The following is a 23,307-nucleotide window of genomic DNA, read 5'->3' as shown; positions in this document are numbered from 1 at the left end:
AGAACTCTTTGTCTCGACCTGCTTTCAGGATGAGCTTTTTGTTTTACTTTCTGGGGACAGTTATTCAGAGTTCTTTTTTCTTTCTTTTATGCACCTACTAGTTTTTCTTAGAGGGTAGTGATAAAGTACAATAGTGTACTTTAAAATAAATTATTGTATCTGTGGTGGGTTGACCTTGGCTTGATGCTAGGTGCCCACCAAGCCGCTCTATCGCTCCCCCCTCCTCAACTGGACAGGGAGAGAAAAACAAGATAGGGACAGGGAGGTCACTCATCAGTTACTGTCACGGGCAAACCAGACTCGACTTGAGAAAATTAATTTAATTTACTGCCAATCAAAAGTCAGAGTAGGATAATGAGAAATAAAACCAAATCTTAAAACACCTTTCCCCCACCCCTCCCTTCTTCCCGGGCTCAACTTCATTCCCAATTTTCTCTGCCTCCTCCCCCTGAGCGGCACGGGGCCGGGGGGAGTGGGGGTTGCGATCAGTTCATCACACGTTGTCTCTGCTACTCCTTCCTCCTTGCTCTCTTCCCCTGCTCCAGCGTGGGGTCCCACCCATGGGAGACAGTTCTCCACGAACTTCTCCAATATGGATCCTTTGCAGTTCTTCATGAACTGCTCCAGCATGGGTCCTTTCCATGGGGTGTAGTCCTTCAGAAATAGACTGCTCCAGCATGGGTCTGCCGTGGGGTCACAAGTCCTGCCAGGAGCCTGCTCCAGTGTGGGCTTCCCATGGGGTGACAGCTTCTTTCGGGTGCATCCACCTGCTCTGGGATGGGGTCCTCCATGGGCTGCAGGTGGATATCTGCTCCACCGTGGACCTCCATGGGCTGCAGGGACACAGCCTGCCTCACCATGGTCTTCACCACGGGCTGCAGGGGAATCTCTGCTCTGGCGCCTGGAGCACCTCCTCCCCCTCCTTCTTCACTGACCTTGGTGTCTGCGGAGTTGTGTCTCTCACATATTCTCACTCCTCTCTCCCAGCTGCTGTTGCACAGCAGTTTTTTCCCCTTCTTAAATATGTTATCAGAGAGATGCCACCACCATTGCTGATGGGCTCAGCTTTGGCCAGTGGCGGGTCCGTCTTGGAGCCGGCTGGCATTGGCTCTATCAGACATAGGGGAAGCTTCTAGCAGCTTCTCACAGAAGCCAGCCCTGTAGCCCCCCTGCTACCAAAACCCTGCCACGCAAACCCAATACAGTATCCTCAGAACACAATATACCAGCACCAATATGTATTATATTGGGAAATTCACAGAGGCTAAGAAGAATCAGAAGGACTAAAATGTAAACCTGAAAATGAAGTAGTCTTGGTGAAACAGAATAGAAGAAAATGCTTCAGCCATATTTTTAAAAAAGAAAAAGATGGGAAACTAAAATGTGTGATTGAATTAGTAGGAAATTACTATTTCAAAATGTATGAGGCAAAATTTGTTTTCACTAAAATTGACATTGTCTTTTTGTGTTTTAGAATCAGGTGCTGTTTTCACATTTGGAAAAAGCAAATTTGCAGAAGATATTCCTAGCAAGTTCTGGTTCAAAAATGACAAGCCTGTACATATATCATGTGGAGATGAACATAGCGCTATTGTTACAGGTCAGTATTGGAAATGGAGTATATGATAAAAGGTTATCTATTTGGACACCTTGGAAAGTTATGATTCTTATTTGAATCCTGAGGTAATATATCAAATGGGGTTGTGGAGAGGAGAGGGTACTCTTCTGTGGGGGCTATTGGATGCCTTCGAATTTAATGTGAGGTCACTGAAGGTTTTCACAAGACATGAACAAGAACTGTCATGAGTGAATCAATAATAACTGAATGTATTACACTGGATTTAAAGTAAGCGTGACTTTGTTCAGCTTGAATGTTCCTGTGAATCTGACAGTATTTGGTAGACAATCTTAATATAGATTTGGTAGACAATCTTAAATATAGAAGTTTGTATCATGGAAGTAAACAGTATCTGCTGAACACAGTCAACAAGTTCACTAGGAATCTGCCTGAAACAATAAATAAAATTGTAGATCTAATATTTAGTTTTGAAATACTGTTAACTGTCAACTGAAAATAACCCTTGAAAGAGCAGCTCAAAAAACTTCAGAAAAGCCTACTAAAATCAGAAATAAATTGCCAGAGTATTCAAAGAAGCTCAGATGCAATACAGTGAGCAGTGTTTATGTTTATTTTCATTTCTTTGAAATGATGGAATCAATACTTATTGAAGAACTTGTTCAATTTATTTTACGTGGAAGGGACTACTCTTTTGTTGATGAACACATGTGTTGATTGTATTGACAATCAACTGCTGATAGATAATAAGACTTTGCTGTTACAAAATTTATATGCATATTTTCCGTACTTTTTTTTACTGGAATGTATTTACTCCTCATCAATGCCCAGTTGGTCATTGCTCATTAAATAAATTCTTGAGGGCTTCTTACTATATCCCCAAGAAAAGTTGAAGATGCTGGATTTTTAGAATGAATTATTCCAAGCATGACAAAAGAAGAGTATAGATTTCATGGACTGCAGAACATCTTGAAGTGAAATTATATGATGAATTTTTCAAGCCTAATTTCATAGAAGATGAATTATCCATGAATAGTTTGTTTTGAACAAAACTTGACAATTTTTCTTGGATTGAACCAGTTCTATTAAATTGCCTGTTGTTTAAAATTAATCAGAATGTAACCTGGGGCACTGTGAAATTTTCCTTTTGAAATTTTTTTTGATATATCCTTTTGTATGTCCACACCCAGTTTGAAACAACACTAGTATAATTCTCAGTCTGGACTAGTCAATTTAAATTGTCTCCTTGAGCTCCCCCAGCATGTGCCTATGCCAGCACTGTTATGCTAATCAGCAACAATCCCCTAATTCCCTTGTCACTGTAATAGTGGCCACTTAGATAAAGCTTTTGAAGAAACCATTTCTCTACCATCTCCCCTTTTCCCTGTTATTTTAATATATACAACATGTTTCAAAAATGTCTCTGTAGCTGGCTTTTGCTGTTGCAGTGTGCAGATATGTCACCAGGGAAACTTCTAGATAATCAGATCTTGATTTTCTCAAAGCTTTTGAGGAGAAGGAACCGTAGAAGCATGAGTACAAAATTTCTTTGGTACCAAAAGTTTTTTTGGGACATTGTAAAGTAGAGGCAAAAGTGAGGGTAAAATACTGATCAACAATGAGCAAAGGTAGAGAAGCCACAAGAGTTGTACAAAAAAGTGAAGAAGGGAACAGAAAATCTTTTTCCCTCATTTGTTCTTCACACCTGTGCATGCCCATGTGCACCGCACATTTCTGCTGTTAGATGGAGTTGGACGATACAGTGGAATTACAGCCCTTGGTGAATGACATTGAACTGCAGTAACGCCTGGAATAAAAGCTCCAGAAGTGCATGCTGATAATGAGTTTACTGAGAAGGGTACAGACCTTGTGGGAAACCAGGAGCTTCTTGAAATACAGCTGAACCTGACCTGGAAGAGATAAAAGACAAACATCACTGAGGAAGGAAAAGTATCTCCAGCAGGTCTGTGTTAATGCATGCTTCATTTTGTTTTCAGACCACAAAATTCCCCCCTCCTGCTTTTTTCCACCCCCTGGAAGAGGTAGTGGGACCTACGTATGTAGGGGACAGTGGGAATATGAGGTAGATTCAAATCTGGTAGAAATATATCAGTTTTACACTAACATGTCTCAACAATCATAAGTAAAACAATCACCCAAACTGATAAAAAACATTCCTTAAAGCTGGTTTTAGTCAGGAAAGACAGCTACATCTAGCACTGAATCTTGACTGAATGCAAATGACGAAAATGTACAGGAACTAATATTTAGCATTCAAACAAAATATTCAGAAATTTTCAAATACTTCTTTAATCCAGCATCAATATTTCCATATGACTTTTAGGAAGAAAAGTGTAAAGTAAATATAAAACACTGTTCTTTGGATTTCTAGGTCAGGAGTTAGAGTCCAAAATTTCATGTACATACCGTGGCTGTATGTTGGAATAGAAAAGACCAGTGATAGTTACTTGCTGACTTTGAGTTGGCTTGCTGAGCTAGTCAGAGAAAAATTTCCTCCTCCAGTTTTAGAGTTTGGGATTGAAATGTGTATTTCTTTATTCATTTGCTCTCTACCTTTAGCACAATCTTCATTAAAATGTTCAAGCAGGAATTCTTATAAGCAATTGTCGTCATTAGTTCTGTAATGCAGTCATGAGCAGTGTATCTTCCAGCATCACTTGTCATATTCTTAATAATGTTTCTTGCCTCACTTCTATATTTTTTTGGCCCAAGAATACTGACAGTCCCTCCCTGTGTCTTTTATAACTGCAGGCTTTGGAAAGCAATTTATTCATCCTGTTGGGAAATGGTGTGAAATAAGTGACATTACACATATTTTTAAGAATCTCCTCCCAATACCTTTCTACTAGTTTTCTTTTCTACAAAACTCTTAAAGTTAACAGCTGTCTTATTGTTTATTTGCCTTGATTAGAATATCCTAGGCAGTTTGCCCACATTTGATCAAAGAGACCGATCCTGTTCACAAGGGGGAAAATGGTGATGATGGAAGACACATTTTCTTAACTCAGCTCTGGAGAGAATTGAAGCCCCCAATGCAAGAGGGTAGAAGGAAAGAAATTATCAAGTGTAAAAGTAGTAGTGAAAAGATGCGCATATGGAACCACAACAAGATAGTATGCTCATAATTTTGAGTTTTGTAAGGCATTAGACATTCAGTAAGTTACACCAAAGAGACCTTGAAATCTCTCCAGGTCTTTGGACACTAGATTCCTTCCATTTTTTCTGCCTACCAGCAGGCCATCATAACATGGCACAGTATCTTTTACATCAGCTGCAAGGGGAAAATGAGAAAGATTAGTATATGTTTGTGTTGATCTTTGATATGAGTAGGAGCAGGTGACATACTGCGCTGTTTTTGTTTGTGTGATGCTAAATGTCCTAAGCATGGCTGTTCTTATTGCTCAATAAAGCTTTTATTTTGAGAATATCGTGAATTGCCTAACAAAACTGATGTTATTCCCATTTTCATGAGATGTATTTGAATTGTATATGAATTTTAAATGAACTGTTAACATAGTTTATACAAAAAATCATGGTGCCTGGCATATGATACTCTGTCCAAAATATTACCTTTTAAGTTTTCTTCAGATACAGCTTCTCAGTAGAATCTTGTAATAAATGCTCAGTCTGTTCATTGTCTCCCCATTTTATTTCCCTCCCACACTCATATAATTTAGAAAGCAAGGGGAGGAATATGTAAAACATACCTTTAAGCACAGGTGATAGGAATACTTGGCTGCCTGCTATTATCAAGAAGCATGTTGAGGATTTCAGCTGGTATTTCCCAGCTGCTGAATGAATGCCTTTAGTAGTGCTTCATGAACCAGGGAAGCAGATGACAGATGGTGTTCCCAGGAATCACAATTGTGATAGCAGCTACTCATATGAGAAATGTGCTCGTTAGGAGACACTCTCTTCCTGAAGTGTCTCACAAAATCCTCTGTTCCTAAAGATGTAAGCATCTTGTGGTGACCCTAATAGGCCTGAATTAATGTTGGTGAAACATCTGCTGGTGATCACAGATTCATTAAGGTTGGAAAAGACGTATAAGATCATCAAGTCCAATCATAAAGCCAATGCATACATAGTTTGGAGAAATATTCCAGTCTAGCATGAGGATGAAGGTGGAGACTGGTGTTGGAAGTATGGTTTCATCACCAAAACAGTCCCAGTAGTCCCTTTCTTTACATCCTGTTGTTTCCCTTCTGCTGCCCAGAGTCATAATCTTACTGTGCCGGACCTGTCTTCTGCTAGCCATTCCAGATGTCAGATGGCCACAATCTCTGTATTTTAGCACCAAAGGGGAAGCAAAAAGACAAGAGCAATCTGAGTTTGCAAAGTTTTGAAATATGATCCTTTCCTATTTGTCTGCTGTTGAATTAGTTCTCACTTCAGTGCATCTGTGGTGATGACTGGAGATACCTCAGTATGCAATTATGAAAATAGTGCCTTTTGCATACAAAATCCTGTCGTGTTTCCTGGCCAGCTTAGATCGCATCATGTCTATTCCAAAACCTGGTTTGCTATATAGACCCAGAGATGTTGCTTCATTACAGGCATTTGTTTAGGTTCCTCTGTAGTGCCTATTAGTTTTCATTCACTGTCTGAATTGCCTGCTTCCCAGTTTTCTTATTTTCTGTTACACTGCTAAGTGTTGGAAGCCTGAAAATATAAAAGGCTATCACTCAGTTGTAAAAGGATGTAAAAAAATCCCTCTCATCTATTAAGCTTCTTGACTTACAAAGCAATGTCTGAGAATTTGAAGACTGGTATAAGAAACAGCAGATTATAGGATGAAAAGCATGACCTGTTGGAATTTTGAATGGATAAAAGAGAATGTGCTTAAACTGAATTATGGCAGCTTGGCATCATATTCCCACGGGAGTACTACTGTCTTGTAAAGTCAGTTAAAAAGTATAAACCAAGGATACAAGGATGCATATACCAATATAGGATGCCATTTGCTAAGAAAAATTCTTTCTGTTAAGGTGCGTTTTGCTGTCAGTGACAGACAGCTTTGCATGTGTTTTGACATGATTGCATTATCAAAATTGAGATGGTGATATAAATGTTATTAGTAAAACCATGAGTATAGACTTGACCTCAGACTTTCTTCCGTTCCAACTTTCTTGGAAAGACATAATATTGACACATAGCCCTATGTTCCAAAGATTGTAAAATGTAACAATTTGATTGGGACTTTAGATACTAGTTATTGTTAGTTGGTGGTGGTTTGTGTTTTTTTGGTTTTTTTTTTTTTTTTTAACTACCTGGTTATATTTAAGAAAATAAATGTTTGGGTTTTTAACAGAGTAAGTATTTTTGTTATGTTTTAAACATTTCAATATCATATTTCAAAGTCTGTGTAAATGATGTTCAGAACCTTCACTGGGAACCTATGCTAACTGAAGTACAAACAGCCATAATATTTTGGCATTATTATGTGGAATTGCTGTTATGTGTTGCGATCATGTGATAATCATTGATGGCCAGGGTGACAAAGTTTATTTGCATGACAGCTTTGTGATGGACTCTAACTGAGAAAGATGTGCAGACCTTCATCAAAAGTAAACAATCTCCTGTTAACAGTTGTAAGTTTTGGGGTTTTTTGACAAATCAGTTTCTATTGTTTTGCAAAGATTTCTGTTGGAAAAAGGGGTTTATCTTTGGGTGTGAACTTCAGAGCTTTACAAAAGGTAATAGTTTAAGAAATGAAATGAAATTAATCATTTTAAGGTATTGTTAGTAGTCAGTTTTGGCTGTCTAATTTGCATGCCTGGTGACAAAAGTTTCATCTCTTCATATGCCATCCTCTTAAAAAAACACTGGTTATTCGGAATTACAACAGTTCATTGTTTGTACTGGTCAAACCTGCAAGTTCAATGACACATCATACCAGTTTCTGAAATATGATTCTAGCATTGCTCCTGTTGAAGATTTGTGATCTAATGTTTGCATTTAGGTTTACAAAACTCCCTGACTGCACAGTGGTTTTATGCATTCCTTCTTTATATGCAGAGTACCAAATTAATACAATTTGTGAACACATTTGAAAATTTATCAGAAACTATGTTCTGTAGAAGTGCAAATTTTTAAATCATTTTAATAGAATACATTTAGCAGTAAAAGAAATAGCCCCCCTAAACAATAAATTAAGCTGAATATTACAATTCTGTGTTTGTATTAATTATACAGCTGCATTATTCATTCTTGTCTTTGAGGTAAAAGATATGGGTGCTCAGTTAAATGTGCTGCTTTTTTATAAGTAGGCCTGTAGATACTGTGGTTTCTGAACCGCAGCGTCCGTCCAAGAGTACAACATTTTATTTTCTGAAGAGCACTTTATCTGTGCTGTAATTAAAGGAGAGGATGTTTGTTCTGCTTTTTTTCCCTTCTTCTGACTGGGGATTTCTTACTTAAACAATGCAATTAATACTTTCGTACTGAAAAATCACAAGGACATTAATTATTGCTTACACTTAAGAATTGAATTGCCTAATCTTAAACCTTGCATTAAAAAGGAAGTAATAAATAGCATAGCGTGTGACTGACCATCTTGTCTAATATAGGTTTTCAAACACTTGTATAGATTCTGACTGTGCATTTTTTTTCAGGGAATGGTAAACTATACATGTTTGGCAGTAACAACTGGGGCCAATTAGGACTAGGATCAAAGAACACTGTCAGCAAACCAACATGTGTTAAAGGTTTGTTCAATTTTTCTTTTGTCTTTTTGAAAGGTGACCCTTGTGAAAAAGTACTTTATAAGGTGCAGTTCCAAAATAACTGGTTCTGCCTTCATTACTCGTCATGTGTAGCATAGTACTGCACAAGCTCATAAAGGGAGCTTAAAAGGATGCCTGATTGATTTTCCATCAGTTCCAGATTCTGGGTCCTTTTGCATCTGAAGATTACTTCAGATACATAGAATTCTGTCTTTATTGAGGGCTCTCATTTTATTCCTTTTCTGAGAAACCACATCTTCATTGTGACTGCAAAGACGTTAATCAGATGCTTGGTCTCTGCAGTATTGTCTATGCATTAGAAATCAGAGTTACAACAGCATTGTGTAACCTTCGTATCACTTTTGTCTTAGCACCTTTATAAATGAAAAAAACTATCAGGGACTTTCTCAAGTACTGCTACATTTTTAGCAAGTTTAAGAAGTGCCCAAGGGGGCATAAATGTTAATATATTTGTATGAAGTGGTAAAATAAATGCCCATATTCTTTCATGTGTTGTAAAATATGTTTTCATTGCACTGTTATCTTCTTGATCTTTCCTAGCCAGTTTCATCTTGTCAAACAAAACTAAGTCAATACTTTTTTCCCTATCTCCTTACTTATGTCAAGTCAGATCTATCCCATTAACACCTTTCTTTTCGCCATTAAATGTTTATCCTCATCCTTTCTGCCAGCAGATCGATCTGTTAGCTTATTGTTAAAAACAAATTATCCTGCTTGTTCAAACTCTTTTGTTCCTGATTTAGTTTATTCTACTGTCCTTTATCTGCTCCTCTCTCTATTTCACTTCAGAGGGAGAATGCAGCTACTCTCAGGTTCGCATCTTCTGTCAGCCATGGGAGAGATTGATTCTTACCTTGCTTAAATGGATTGGGTGTCAAGTTTGGTTTTTGCTGTCAAATTGCAATGGAGAATAAAAGACGAAGAGAAGATGACAGCATTTCAAACCACACCTGGCATCCACTGAAAAAAATCACCAGGGGGGTATCTTTCTTCTCTCAGCAGTAGGCAGCAGGAGAAAGTCCTGGAGCTTTTCTCATTAGCTTTCAGTCATCACTTTGCTTTGGGAATGGGGTTGTAAGGACACATTTCAGTTTCTGATTGGGGCCAAATGGTTGTGGCTGCATGTTTTCTGAGAAATTATCTTCTGGGACTTGACTAGAGACTAATGAAACTGGTTATGAAAAATTGCCAGCAACACTGTAAATATTGCATAGCTCATCAAATACAATTGATAAGCCTAAGTGGGAGGAAGATTAGGAAGCACAGGCTTTTGAAGAGCTGATTAAGATCATCTCTGAAGTTGGAGGCAGAGTTTTGGGATATAAAGCATCAGGAAGAAGCCAGCATTGGAAGTGTGATGGTTCCAGCCTGGTGGTAGTGGTAGGTGTCGGATAGGATAGGCAGGAACCTGCATTTGGACAATTTATGTTTGTGTCTGTGTGATAGACCGGAGGCAGTTCATGCTTAAGTAGACAGATGTATTTGATGACTTGGTAGAAGGTAGAAGGGACTTTAATCTGAATGTTATGGAGCTGATGAAAGTTGATTTGGAAGGACTGAAAAAGGGTTTCTGAAAGGGATGATGGTTGTTGGTTTTGTCATCGACTACTGCAGTGGAAAAGCAATAAAGATATATTACGTTAAAAAAATGCTGTTTTAAGGGCATTGTATAGGGCACATGGACATGGCTGAGAGAAGATAAATTGTTGGCAACGATCAGTAATTGGAGAGAGGATGGAAAAGTTGGTGAGATTTTTTTTCCCTCTGTTTCTGAAATGGAGTGCACTTGCCATAGGAGAAAAGGCATGTCTCTATTCTCCCTTTCCCACCAAAATAACTCTTGACTCCTCACGCATACATTCCTAGTCTTTCACAGTGACCAGACTGCAGAGAAGTACATGCAATGGGTGGGTGGTAATTGAGCTAAAATTGAGACAGGATGGTATATGCAACATCTATTATTTTAAGCACTAGTCCAGATAGGACTGTACTTAGCAATTAAGTTTAGTGATCAATAAGGGGGCAGTGCAGAGCAAAAGTCTAGCAAAAAAAGTAGCTGTGCATAACGAAGGAAGATAGGGATGATAAGATGAAAGAACAGTATGATATTAAAGATTTAAGATAGTGGGAAAAGCATAAGATGGGGTTAAGAATAGTACTGTTAATGGAAATTGAATATGGCTCTAAGCATGCATTTTGTCCTGGAACTTGATGTATTCTTTGAGGCATATCCCATAAATGGTAAATTCTGGGGAATCTGACATTGGGATGAAGTAGCCATCATCAAGTTAACCTCAGTGTCGGCTCTAAGTTTTTAAGGTCTGTATCTGTTTTCTTGTCTTGGGGGAATCTTGGTTTAATAAGTCATGTGCTAGGTTCAAACGGGCAACAAATCTTGTAATCATTCTGTTGGTAAAAATATGAAAAAAATCTGAGCTCCCTCTAGAGCGTAGAACATTTTATTGTTGAACCAGCTATCAGCTTGTTTATAACTTTTCCCCTCCCTTTGGCTTTAATTCATAGCTTTAAAACCAGAAAAAACAAAACTTGCTGTTTGTGGAAGAAACCACACTTTAGTTTACACAGGTACGTAACCTATATTATATACATATTAAAGATAGATTTCTTCTTTGCTTTCATGCAAAATTAGATTAGGAACGCCAGGAGTGTTGAGGAAGGAAAAATAAATGAAAATGGGTTGTTAAAACTTGTTTTTTTGATATCCAGTTCTTTGAATGGTTGATTTATTCTGAGCCAGTCATTTATAAAGTAATGTTATATAGGAGTTTGCTAGCAATAGACAGATGAAAAAATTTCTTGATGGCATTTGAGGTGTGGTTAACAATTATCAATATTTCGTTTAAGCCCTGTAGATGTATATTAGTATTTTTTATATATCTGCACTCAAATTTACCTTTGACAAGTGATTTATCTTTATTAGTGTGAAGTTACATATCTGAGTAAATATAGTAGAGCTGAATGTTTTCCAGTCTTCAAATTTTGTTGCATTTTGGTTAGACAAGGTAGTGTGCTATTTCAATGACAAGTTGCTTTATTAAGCTATAAATAAATAAACTGTAAATTTAAACTAAAAAAATAAATTTTTAGAGAGACAGTATATAAAGAATTCATGCAAATTCTTGTCATGCTTCTAAAATTTATGTAATGGAATAGCCATCTTTGTGGTTGCAATCCTTTAGGTTGCAGTAATGTTATAAGGAGGATTGTTTGATTATTAGGGGGTTTATATATGAGCACTGTAAATAAGACTATTAGAATAAAACAGAACATTTTAATAACAGTTGAGTATGCAAGACTGCATAGGGTAAATATTAGTCACTTTTAGTGTACACACTGGCTAGGTAATTTGTGGCCATCTATATAGCAAAGGCCATTTATAAATTGTATGTCAGTTGCTTATCACATTTGTGTCTGGATTTGTTTTATTAATGGGCCTTATCTTTTTCATCGTAGATGAGCACTTTAGATGTGAAACACACTAAAATGAAAAATATAAATCTTAAAGTTCTCTTAAGTTGAAGATATCAATCATCAGCTTTAACTTCAATTTTAAGATTCTAAAACAAAATAAAGATCTAGTTAATTAAATAGAAAGTGATTTAAATATTAAAATGAGTACAACATTTCTAATAAAATCCTAAGCAAAACTATCAAGTTATGCATCTGCTTAATTTACGTACTAATATGACGTCAGTTTTCTTGCCTGTGACATCATTCACCATTTTCCTCCTGCTTTATCTTAAAATATAAATTATTTGGGGAAGAAGCTTCTTCTGGCTGACGGGGCTACTAGTAGTCATTTTCTCAGAACTCTTGCAGAACTTCAAATTGTATTTACTTTTTAGATCAGTCTCCAGAATGGTGGGAAGCGCAGTCAGTCTAAGTACGTGTACAGCCTTCAGAAAGTTCTGATCCAAGTATGTGCAGGAAAGCCTCCTTGCTAGCTACAACAGAAATTGCTAAAGTCAACTCGAGGATATCTCAGGGCAGTAGACCCCAACTTTTCTGTAACGTTTTTCCATTGAAAATTAAATGACTTGCTGCAGTTTCTCTGACTTCTTGCTACTAATGAGAATGTCTTCATTCTGTATATTACATGTGCTTTTCTGTATGCAGAAAAAGGAAATGTGTATGCTGCTGGAGGTAACAGTGAAGGTCAGTTGGGATTAGGTGACACAGAGGAAAGGACCACATTTCATTTAATTAGTTTTTTTACCAACCAGCACAAGATCAAACAGCTAGCAGCTGGATCATACACCTCAGCAGCAGTAACTGGTAAGAGCAACCGCTAATAAAATCTATTTATGTGTGTCCAGTGTGGTGTTCCAGGGAAGCATTTATTCCAGCCTTCTGTCTGCATATGTGTGTGTATTTTCTATGCCTCCCTGTCTTCTTTCCCTAGTAACCATAGTAATTTTTTGATAGAAAATTGACTATTTCAACACAATCTGGTAAGGGATTGCAGACTCATTAACTTCCTACAATTTTTGTGAAAGTAGACCTTTTCCATGAGCAATGGCCTGCAATGGGATCTCAACCTGTACCAGTTTAGTAAGAATCCTTACAAAGGAGACACAGTATGAATACCCTCAAAATGGGAAAAAACTTCAGTTCACTTCCAGGGAAGCCAGCTACAAAACATGAATCTTATGAAAACTAAGTTTCTCTAATTCCACTTCTTGCTGTAACTATTTTGGTCTACTGGTACAGGCTATACAGCTGTGTCATTGCTAATTCTGCGAGAGGCCTAACCTATGACCTATTTCTCCAATGGCATTATTATACAATGGCGACATGTTGAAGTCCACACGGTTAGAATACTTTCAGCCATTGGATGGGTGGTCCTTTATTACCCCATAATGTAATTTCTAAAGTTGTGCTATAAAGCAGCTGTTTCTGTACATGTTTAGGATAAGTTATTGAGGCTGTCATTTCAGAATGTGACAGAGAGCATAAGAGTGTATGAGAGAGATGCCAGCCTGCTCATTTGGTTTGTATTTTTTGGTGATAACTGCTAACATTCTCTTGAGATTTGTAAGTCAACTTTGAATTATTTTAGTTCCAAACAGTATCTCAGTAGCACTGTAGATGGTAGGTTTGTTATTCACAACTTATTTCCCACCAATAAGAAATACGTAGAGAGACCACCTCATCTCTTCTAGGAAAATCTAGAGAATTTTCACGTTGTTTGCTACCTTTTTTGTTTTTTTCTGCTGCCATTGGTCTTTGTGTCAACAGAGGCTGGTCTTAATGAACCTGAAACAGCTATTGTGATAGTTAAGGAAAACAAAATGAAGCTAGGCAATACAATCACCTGTGAAGAGAACTGAAAGATAAGACAAGAATAAGTGGGATGTGTTCCAATGTCAGAACAGAGAATAAGTTTCGAAGAATGAGAAAGTGGTGACTTGCTACTAGAAATGAGAAGATGCCTCAAGTTCATTGTAATATTTTCATGCTGATCTCTGGCAACTGAATTGTCTTATACCCTCAGTCTTCCTCGTTTTGCTATTTATGGTCTAACATCAGTTGATGACTAAGTGTTCTGTATCACTTTTGAAAAGTTTAAGGGATACCCTCTTCACACTGTTTCATTGCATTGTGCTAAATACTATCTTATGTCCCTGAGATCATGACATTTAGTAGTATCATACACAGAGTTTATGAAATGCTCTTAAATGGGTAGATTAACTTTTTATTAGTTTTGATTTTAAATCTGTTAACTATCTGTGTCTTCATTTTAGAGGATGGGCAGCTTTTTGTGTGGGGTGACAATTCGGAAGGTCAGATTGGCTTGGCTGATGAAGCCTGTGTCAGTCTCCCTTGTCAAGTGGATGTTGGAAAACCTGTTTCCTCTGTATCCTGTGGATATTATCACTCTGCCTTGATAACAGGTAAGAGAATGAGAATAGCGGTTAGTGGAGACAAGTTGGTGGTTCTCAAATTGTTGTCTTTGTAAAGGTGGCTAATGAGGCATTCATTACTTTTGAAACTACATAAGCCATAGTTGTTAAAAACTGCCATGTGGCAGAAAGTCATCTATGTAGTTTTGGATCACATTGGGAGATTTTACCAGAGACAGGTTCTCTAAAATGTGGTCCTAACTGATTTATTTGGGAACCTTGTATGTAATCTACTATATAATTGTTTATTATTGTTGAATTAACAATACTGTGAGAAAAAACTGCAGTTAATTTTCTGCATTTGCACATTGTTGTGCAAAAGTATATTAGAAGGAATGACTATCTTATCATACTTTTATTTTCATCAAGGTTATGACAACTGTTGTGGATTAATATTATGGTTTCAATAATCCAACTTTTCTTGAGATCATTCATTTTTTTGTGATGATCAAATAATAACCTTCATCTTCTCTAGAAATAGAAATATTGAATAGACTTACTATGTTTTGAGGAAAAATGAATCTTACTTGCTAGCAGTGCAAGATTGTTGTCAAAATTTGATGTTATGTCTTAAATTTTAAGTTTTGAAGTCAGTTAAACAGACAGTATATCATATGAGGAGAAGCATATGCTACAGTGAGCCAGTGTGTGATCTCCAAACCAACCCACCTCTCTGTTGCTTTTCACCTCTCTCTTCCCACCTCTGTGTTGGTTTCCAAAGTGATGATGCCACTCATTTGTTAATAATGCCACTATGGGTGAATTTATCAGTCAGTATTGATGGTATTATATATGAATTCCTCTCAGCCATATAGATTTAAATTACTAAGCTTTACAGTTTAGTCCCCTCAGAGTAATTAAAGATTTCAGAGGATCAATAGTTTTGATTGTAAAGCTTTTAATGGGTACCCAGGAACTATTCCATCAGATACTTTTCTCAGGTTATTTGATAAATGTTACTTTTGCACATACAATATCTATATAGCTCTCTGAGAACATGCTATTAACAGAATGAAAGCTTCCTATGGTGGACAAATATTAATTAGGTATTATGCTGGTAGTGTGCAACTTTTATTACAGTTGCTTTATTACAGTAAATGAATCAAGTGCCTCTGACTGATCAAGAGCTCAGCACCTGTTAGCGGATCTACAGCCTCCTGAACTCGAAATAAATGAAAAAAAAAAAAAAAAAAATCCTTACTTCAGGGATATAGTAAGAAGGTGTGTATTTTTGCCTTAGAGCCAAGAGCTGAAGTTCTCATTAGAAGGATTGAGGACAAGCATCTAAGAGCAAGGAGAGAACAGTGTGTTCCAAGTGCTCTAAGGAAGTGGAAACTTTTAATGGAGGGGGATGCGAAAAAAGGATTAGGGTAGCAGCTGGGTAAGAAAAATGGAGCTTCTTAAAATATTAGTAGGAAGATTTCACCTGTGAAAATGGGGAGTTGTTGAACCCCTTACTGTTTAAACAGGCCTGGGTGTGCCATGGAAAATTTTAATTTTCAGCCTTAGTATCTGCAAATCTGGCACAAATTGGGCTTCAATCTATCTTGCTGAAACTACTGACACGCAGATGGCCTCTTTTGTGGTGAAAGGATAAATATTTTTTTATTATTTTCCTTTGGGCCCTTGCTGCCAGTTTTATTTGACTGATACTTTAACTACCATAGAACATCCACGTACTTTTACTGAATTGATCTTCTGTTGCACTAGTGTCAATGTATATCCAGACAGTGTTTTAAAACAAAGCTTATGCATTTAATCTAAGTGTATCGTAGTCACACATTATTTTAGCTGTGAAGTTAAGACATTAAATTATGAATGTGGAGGTTCTGCAAGCTGAGTCTGTTTAAGTACAAATGTAGTTACCTTATTTTTCTTACAGCCTAGTTAGGAAGTAAGTCAAGGCACTATGCTGTTAAAAGGTTTTGCTTAAAAAAAGGTGACTCTCTCAGTATTATTAGGATTCTTTTTTCACTTACGGAAAACACTTACCTGTAGGACTTGCTAGACTGGCTCAGAACAGTGGTTCACATCCTCAGTATTCTGCCTCTGAGGGGTGGCAGAACATAGCAAACTAGATAATTATGGAGTATTTGGAATATTCATATTATAGGGATGGGGATTTTTCCCCCCGAAGGCATTGAATTATGCCTTGAAGTATGTTTAAAAGTTTGCCTAGCACAGGGAGTTTTCCACATATTTTTATTGTATGGTTTTATCTTGTATGCTAGAATTTAGAGTGATTAGTGTTATTTTTAATATATACTTTTGGAGGAAATAGCTGGAAAGGAAAGTGGTTCTGTATTTCTAAAAGCGAAATTTCAACTGTTCAGGTGAGTGTATAATCTGTATTAATTCCCTCAACATCAATAAAGTATATCAGAGGAACTTTTTAGATTGTGGTTGCTGTTACTATGGAAGAAATGCGAGAAACGCTGTTAATAGAAAGCTTTCAACACCTGTAACTTGTCAGTTATTAGAATACTATAGAATTACTACATTTTCTCTTCGTAAACATGACTTGTACATAAAAAGGCCTGAAATAATATACTATCTTTAATAATAAAACCTAGTTGCAGGATGTAGGACTTGATACATGTTATGGGGCTGAACTGATGAGCATGGCACCATATGGTTCCCTTTCTTAATATATTTATGTTTGACATAAGCTGTATACTGGCTAAGCAAACTGTTAGGATCACAGGCATATCTGTGTTAAGACTAAAAGGTGGTTAATAAGGATACTAGAATACGTAGTGTGGTCACAGAGTGCCCTCTCCAGGGCAGGATGTTCATTAATAAGAAACTATTGAGAAAAAAAGTGGTGAAGTATGGCTTCCAGCTTTTTTTTTTAAAAAAAACTAAAGTTGCTATTTCTTTGAAACAGCTGGTTTAAAAAAGATTTTTTAGTAGGCATTTGTCTTTAAGGTGTTTAACTACTGTAAAGCCAAGTGCAATGTCCATGAAAAGTAGAGTGGAATCCTGAGGCAAACCTTTAGTAGCTAAAAGCGTGTTTTATGGAAATTGTATGGCATTCAATCATCTGAATTTGTACTTCAGTTCTACAACCCTCCCCCCACCCCCAAAGTTTCTCTTATCTAGTAGTTCCAAAAAGATGATTTGTCACCTTTCTTACTTTTGCTTTTTAGAATGCCTTCTTTGCAGATGATAATTCAACTACTAAACATGTCAGTCACCTGTATTCTACCATGTACATGTGAGCACCACTGACACCTAAAGTAGTTGTAGAATAGAAGAACAGAATATATCCTGAATTATTTTTAATAAAAAGCACTTCTGAAATTTAGACTAGGCACAAGCACAGGCAATGGCTAGCTCATTTCCATATGCAAATTAGGAAGCTGGTCTGGCTACTCATTTCATGTTTGACGGATGATTGTTTGCTCCCTTTTACTCTCACTTTGCATTCTTCAAAGAGTTTCAGTGAAAAGAAGTTTTTAGTTTATAGTTTCCGGCCTTCTTTAGGACTTTTTCCCAGTATCTGTTTCCTTTCCTTTCTTTTTGCAGACTTGGGATGTTAGGTTCCCGTATTAGAGGTATGTCTCAAACAAAGCAGCAGAGAAAGAGCTGAAAGAGTGTAGGAATGATTGTGAGTCCATATACAGGTCTTTACTTGGCAAGTCTTTGACCACACTCACGCAAGAGGGGACAGTTTTTCAGAAAGCATTAAGCTTGGCAAGCATATATAGCTCATTTGTCCACTGGAGGAGATGGAGAACAGGAAAAGCCAATGTATCTGACCACTACTCTGGTGTCTACAGCAGAATTACATTTGTGGAGCCAGAAAGCAATTGAATATATTAGACCTCTTCTGGTGTTTCCCCTGCCTGAACTGTTACTATAATCAAGGTCAAGATAGATTCTCACTGAGAAGATGTCTTTTCATAGATAGCTTTGCGGGTTCCTTGAATTCCTTTTTTTAAGGACCAGTTTTAAAGATCATCCATTTGACAAACACTACCATGCTCAGAATTTCAGCATTTGAGGTGGTTTCAACCAATTTGGTCTTGAATAAATACTACTTTTTTTCTTCCTCTTCATTTATTCAAGTGATCATAGAGTGATCCAATTCTTGTGTCTACTGCCCTCATTTGCCACCAACCAAGTCTCATATCTTTTCTCATCTGCAGTGTGCCCATTTGCCTTTGAGGGGCGAAGATAGTTTTCCATTCACTTGCCCATTTCCTTGACGTGCTCCTGTGACCTAAAGTTTAGTGGTAGGGAAAATATGCCACACTAGGGAAAGTTCAACACGTGAGAATGTTACTCTCACGAGAGGAGAAAATGAAATAACTAGATTCCATTGTGAACAGAATGTCCTTAAAATGCATATGTACTGCACACAGTGCGTGATGTCCTTAAAATGCAGATGTACTGCACACATACTGTATTCAAAATTTGTCTGGGTTTGACGGGATTCTTTTTATGCTTGATAGCTATTCTTCATAGTTTTTAGACTACTGTTTGCCCTAAAGGGATGTGTAATGTATTCAAAAACTGCTTTAATAAATGGGTTTATCTTTGCTAGCTGGATTATTAAGTTGAAAAAATGTAATAAACTTGATTAGTTTGGCAAGTCAATGGAAACTTGGCCATTTGAATCTCTAATCCTATTAATTAGATTGTGATTGGATTAATATTTGCAGTGCAGTAGTGTTTAAAAAGAAGTGCTGGTCTCTTCAAAGAGAACTGCATAAGTAGTTAACTCCCAAGTGCTTTTGGCGGTTTATCAGCTTGTTTCTAGAAATATATGGCAGATCCAAGAGTGTTAAAACAATACTAAGCTTCCAAAAAATACAGGGTTCTTTTTGTTGTTGGGTTTTTTTCTTTCTTTTCACTTAGAATCCCTAATAAAATTCTCTTTTTGTCAATGGAATGTTTTGGTTACAGAAAGCCTCACATTGCAGTTGATTTTTTTGTTGTTAATTGGGGTGCTGTTTTAGAATAGAAAATTGATGCTACTGCAAATAACTGCAGAGTATCAGCCTGTTCAGAGTATTTCTGCATGTAGGTATAAGAATAAAAATCAGAATTAAAACAAAAAAATCAAACTGAACAGAGAAGCCTAAACACAGTCCATAGCTTAGAAATTAAATGAAAGTTACTTTTCTGCAGCTGAGATAATTTGGTGTTTCTTAAAAAACACAGACAGATTGAAATGACTGCAAAACACCTCTTAGAAAAGAAGTGTAGAAGAATGCAACAAAGGTATTTCTGCACAGATACATGCAGGTAAATGAAGTGTTATAATATTATTGGTGTTATAATATTATTGGTGTAGTTTGTGTGTGCAGGAAAAAAATGTCAGAACGACAGAAAAAGTAAGGACAGCTGGGAGGATGGGGTTACACCTCTGATGATGGTAGTTGGGAAATACAGCTGCTATCCTGTTTCATTGTCTTGCTGAAGTGAATGTAGCTCTGTGAATAGATTGTGGGTGGCTACTCTTAATAGCCTGAGCTCTGTGAAACCCTGCAGGGAGCTTGACATTGAGTAAGATTGTATTACTGTCATTCCCTGATGGCCTCTCTGTGCAGTTAGTAGCTCATCTGTTTTCCTTGTCTGTGGGGAAAGACCACTGTTTCTAAGATTAACCCAACTTTCATGTTGGCAAGGAATTCATAGCTTTTGAATAAGAATCTCTCAAATACTTGTGCATCATGCAATAGTAATGCCTCTAAATGGTGTAAAAGTAAATTTGTGAACACTAAATGTATCCCTCTGAAAACACTAAATGCATCCCGCTGAAAGTAAAAGTACATTTTGTACTGAAGTACAAATCTGCATGTTTCCAAAAATATTGTAGATGGGTGCTTCTGATGACTGAGCTTTAATAATGGAGTATACGGCTGAGGTTTGTTATTATGTTGATTATGTAACTGTAGCTATCTCTTCAAATTTCCTTTAGCAGGCAGCTCCTACACTAGCTTAAACATTTCTTTATCTTGGAGTAGCTCCATGTAAGAGTTTTGTTTATCCTTGTGCTTTATTATATCCAGCTGGGATTAAAAACCAAACTTTTTCTTACATAGTAGTGTATGAAGATTTTTTGGTAGGTAATTTCAAATTCAGATTGAGGGCCACAGTTTGCTATGAGGACACTACTCCACAGATAATCTTTTTCAGAAGTGGAGAACACTCAGCTATTAACTTGAAGCTTTCCTGGCAGTAAGGAAACGTTTCCTACGTAAACCTCACTCTGACCTATTAGAATAGTTGGGGCCCCTTAGCATGGAAAATCAGAAATGTAGATGCAGATAAATTGTAAAAAAAAGATGTAGATAAGGTAAAATCTAGATAAATGTAAAAGATATAGATAAATGTAGATAAATTGTAGATATAGCAATGGAGAGTACATTTTATATGTTCCATTTTTAACTATGGTAGAAGGATGTATAGAATGCTGTCTTGCATGCTAATTCAGACTTACATAGCAGTGAAAAAGTGAAGGGAGTGATTGGAAAAGATAAAACAAAGGAAACTCAAAAGTAAAATGAATTACCCAAATTTGGGATTGGAACAGTTTTTGAACTGGATTCTTAAAAAGTCTGGGAGATCAGAAAGAAGTTGCAGGAAGACATCTGTAAAGACCTCAGTATTTTTTTGAACTTAATTCTGGTGGAGTTATTGCTATGGAACCACTGCTGTATTCCTGTTGTTGGATATATAGCACTTTTCTTGCTGTCCAGACCACCCGCATTTTCATGTAATTTACTCTGTTTTTTTTCTTTTTTTCTCTGTGTCTTACAAGAAGAAAGTGTGGATTTTCCAGCAAAATTCCATGCAAAACAATTCTCTATTTTAATTGAGATTCTTACAAGCAACTTCAGTTGACATCAATACTGATTACAGAGGGAATTACAGCTTCTCAGAAGCAGGATGTATATGGTTTTGTTTTTCCCTTGGCTAGATTCCTTGCAGGCTAAATATTGTGATTCTCATCTTGGAGGGGGCTAAAATTTAGCCCCTTCTTGTCCCATCAAAGCACACTGCTTTGCACAGCTGTTTGGATGTTATACAAATATGCTCAATTACCCTGTAATGTTCATACACTTTTCTATCTTACTGATTTGTGTCTGCAGCAGTCTTGACAACCTATCCTTGTTTCTGAGTGCCTGCTGGAAACCCTGCACTGTTCTGTATTTTCACAGGAGATGGTGAGCTCTATACTTTTGGAGAACCTGAGAATGGGAAACTGGGATTATTGCCTGAACAGCTGAAGAACAATAGGGTCCCACAGCCTGTACTGGGAATTATGGAAAAGGTTAATATGGTTGCTTGTGGTGGAGAACACACAGTGGTGCTGACAGGTATGCAATTTAACTGGCTTTTTTTACAGCCCTATAACTTAATCAGTAAACTCAATTTACTGTAAAGAATTTACATCCCAGTGAAATGTAAGATGCTGTAGTGATCCTAACTGGAAGACCATTGTACATCAAGGAGGTAAAAATCCTTGTAACAGTTAACCTAAGTGCATGCCAGTGCTGTGCCGTGCTGTGCATATAGTTTGAACTTCAGGGCTGTGTTGCACATACCCCTTCGCTGCAGGATAAACTTTGCCAGCTCATTGTAAGAGAGGAGCTTAGAGGCAGCTCCTGCTTGGTACCACCTGTGTGTCCTTGCCTTTATCTAAAACTTCAGCAGCAAGTTTTCATGTAAATTTCCTTTTTATTTGACAGTATAAATAATGAATAAAGTTGTTTTGCTTGCAAGAAAATCCTGTAAGCGCTCAAACGACCAAAATGGGGTAACCTTACACAGATGGGATCTGCATAACATGCTGTGCCTGGCTGGAGGTCTGTTCAATTCCACACAGATGAGAATTCCCAGCATCTGAAGCGATATGAGATTATTGATACTATCTTCTTTTTCTTTATGGTCTTAGCTCCAATAAATAGCATTTTAAGAGACACTTTACAGAGTCTGAGTGCCTTTCTTCCTGGAATTGTAACAAGCCAGCACCTCCTAGTGCAACACAGATGATTGATGTTTCTTTTCTCTGAGGAGCTTGAAAGTGGTATTGGTGTGAGGGGGGAAATTTTAGGGGGAAGCTTCCATTCTGTAGTAAATTTAAATGACCCTGAATATTTAGGAAAGCATTTAGGAAGTCACTTTTCAAGTAGCTGTCTGTTGATAGTGGTGGAGGTGCACAATCTACTGAATGCCTAAATGGATTAAATATCTCTTGTTGTGATACAGAATTTGCATGTGACTTTGACCAGAATCTTTAGTATACATATAAAACTAGTACACATACAGACATTCAACATATTATACAAGTTATAAAAATCAGCAAATACCACTGTTACATATTAGTTCACAGGGTTTTATGTATAGTACTTGGAAGATGAAATATGGTATATATTACTGTACTATTAAATAGTTGTGTGCCAATGGTAAATTAGCTTTTCAAAGGGATATATGCAAAGCATTGCTAGCTATTTATTTCCACAAGTTTTATCCTGAACTATAGTAGTACAGAAGCAGGAAAGGGGAGTTTGACTTTGCCCACAGATGATTTTAAAAATACCAATTTTGGCTTGTAATGAATTCCACAGCTGTATAATATGCCTGTAATTAATCTCCTACCAAAATGCAAAAACTATAAAAACAGGTAGGATATATAGATGTCAGTCTTTAAATCTGTATTTTGAAAATGCTAAAGTCATCTCTTGTCAGTCTGGTGGAGTGTCTTCAAGGTTCTGTAACCAAAATTTCTGAAATATAAATTGAAAATCTAACTGAAATTGTAAGTAGTATGATGTGGTATTGTACTGCAAGCCACTGGAGGGATTAAAGGTGGAAGTGATGTGCTGGGAAAGGTTATGTGTAATGATGAGTCAAGCTGCAAGATTCTGGGTAGGTTAAAACTTTGGGAAAACTATTAAGAGGAAATAACAGTAGCCAATCCAGGAAATAATGCAAACGTTTGTCTACATTTCAGTGCCTTTGTCTCTCTTCTTCCACCAACATACAGTCTTACTCTGGCAGTATTCTGTGTCACAGAATAAATTTC

The 23,307-nt window shown here is 37.0% G+C and overlaps 1 protein-coding gene across 1 annotated transcript in view; it reads left to right on the top strand.

The window, feature by feature from the left end:
* Positions 1–23,307, top strand: part of RPGR (retinitis pigmentosa GTPase regulator) — a 43,439-nt gene that overhangs the window by 3,961 nt on the left and 16,171 nt on the right. The window contains exons 3-8 of the mRNA XM_059819778.1: positions 1,475–1,600; positions 8,212–8,304; positions 10,867–10,929; positions 12,481–12,639; positions 14,109–14,258; positions 21,440–21,598. Of these exons, the coding sequence (XP_059675761.1) occupies positions 1,475–1,600; positions 8,212–8,304; positions 10,867–10,929; positions 12,481–12,639; positions 14,109–14,258; positions 21,440–21,598 (750 nt within the window). The remainder of the gene's footprint in view (positions 1–1,474; positions 1,601–8,211; positions 8,305–10,866; positions 10,930–12,480; positions 12,640–14,108; positions 14,259–21,439; positions 21,599–23,307) is intronic.

The sequence above is a fragment of the Gavia stellata genome, chromosome 1 (genome assembly GCF_030936135.1).
Source record: "Gavia stellata isolate bGavSte3 chromosome 1, bGavSte3.hap2, whole genome shotgun sequence".
Taxonomy (NCBI): domain Eukaryota; kingdom Metazoa; phylum Chordata; class Aves; order Gaviiformes; family Gaviidae; genus Gavia; species Gavia stellata.
Note: the sequence above shows the minus strand (reverse complement) of the source record. Positions and strands in the feature narration are given on the sequence as shown.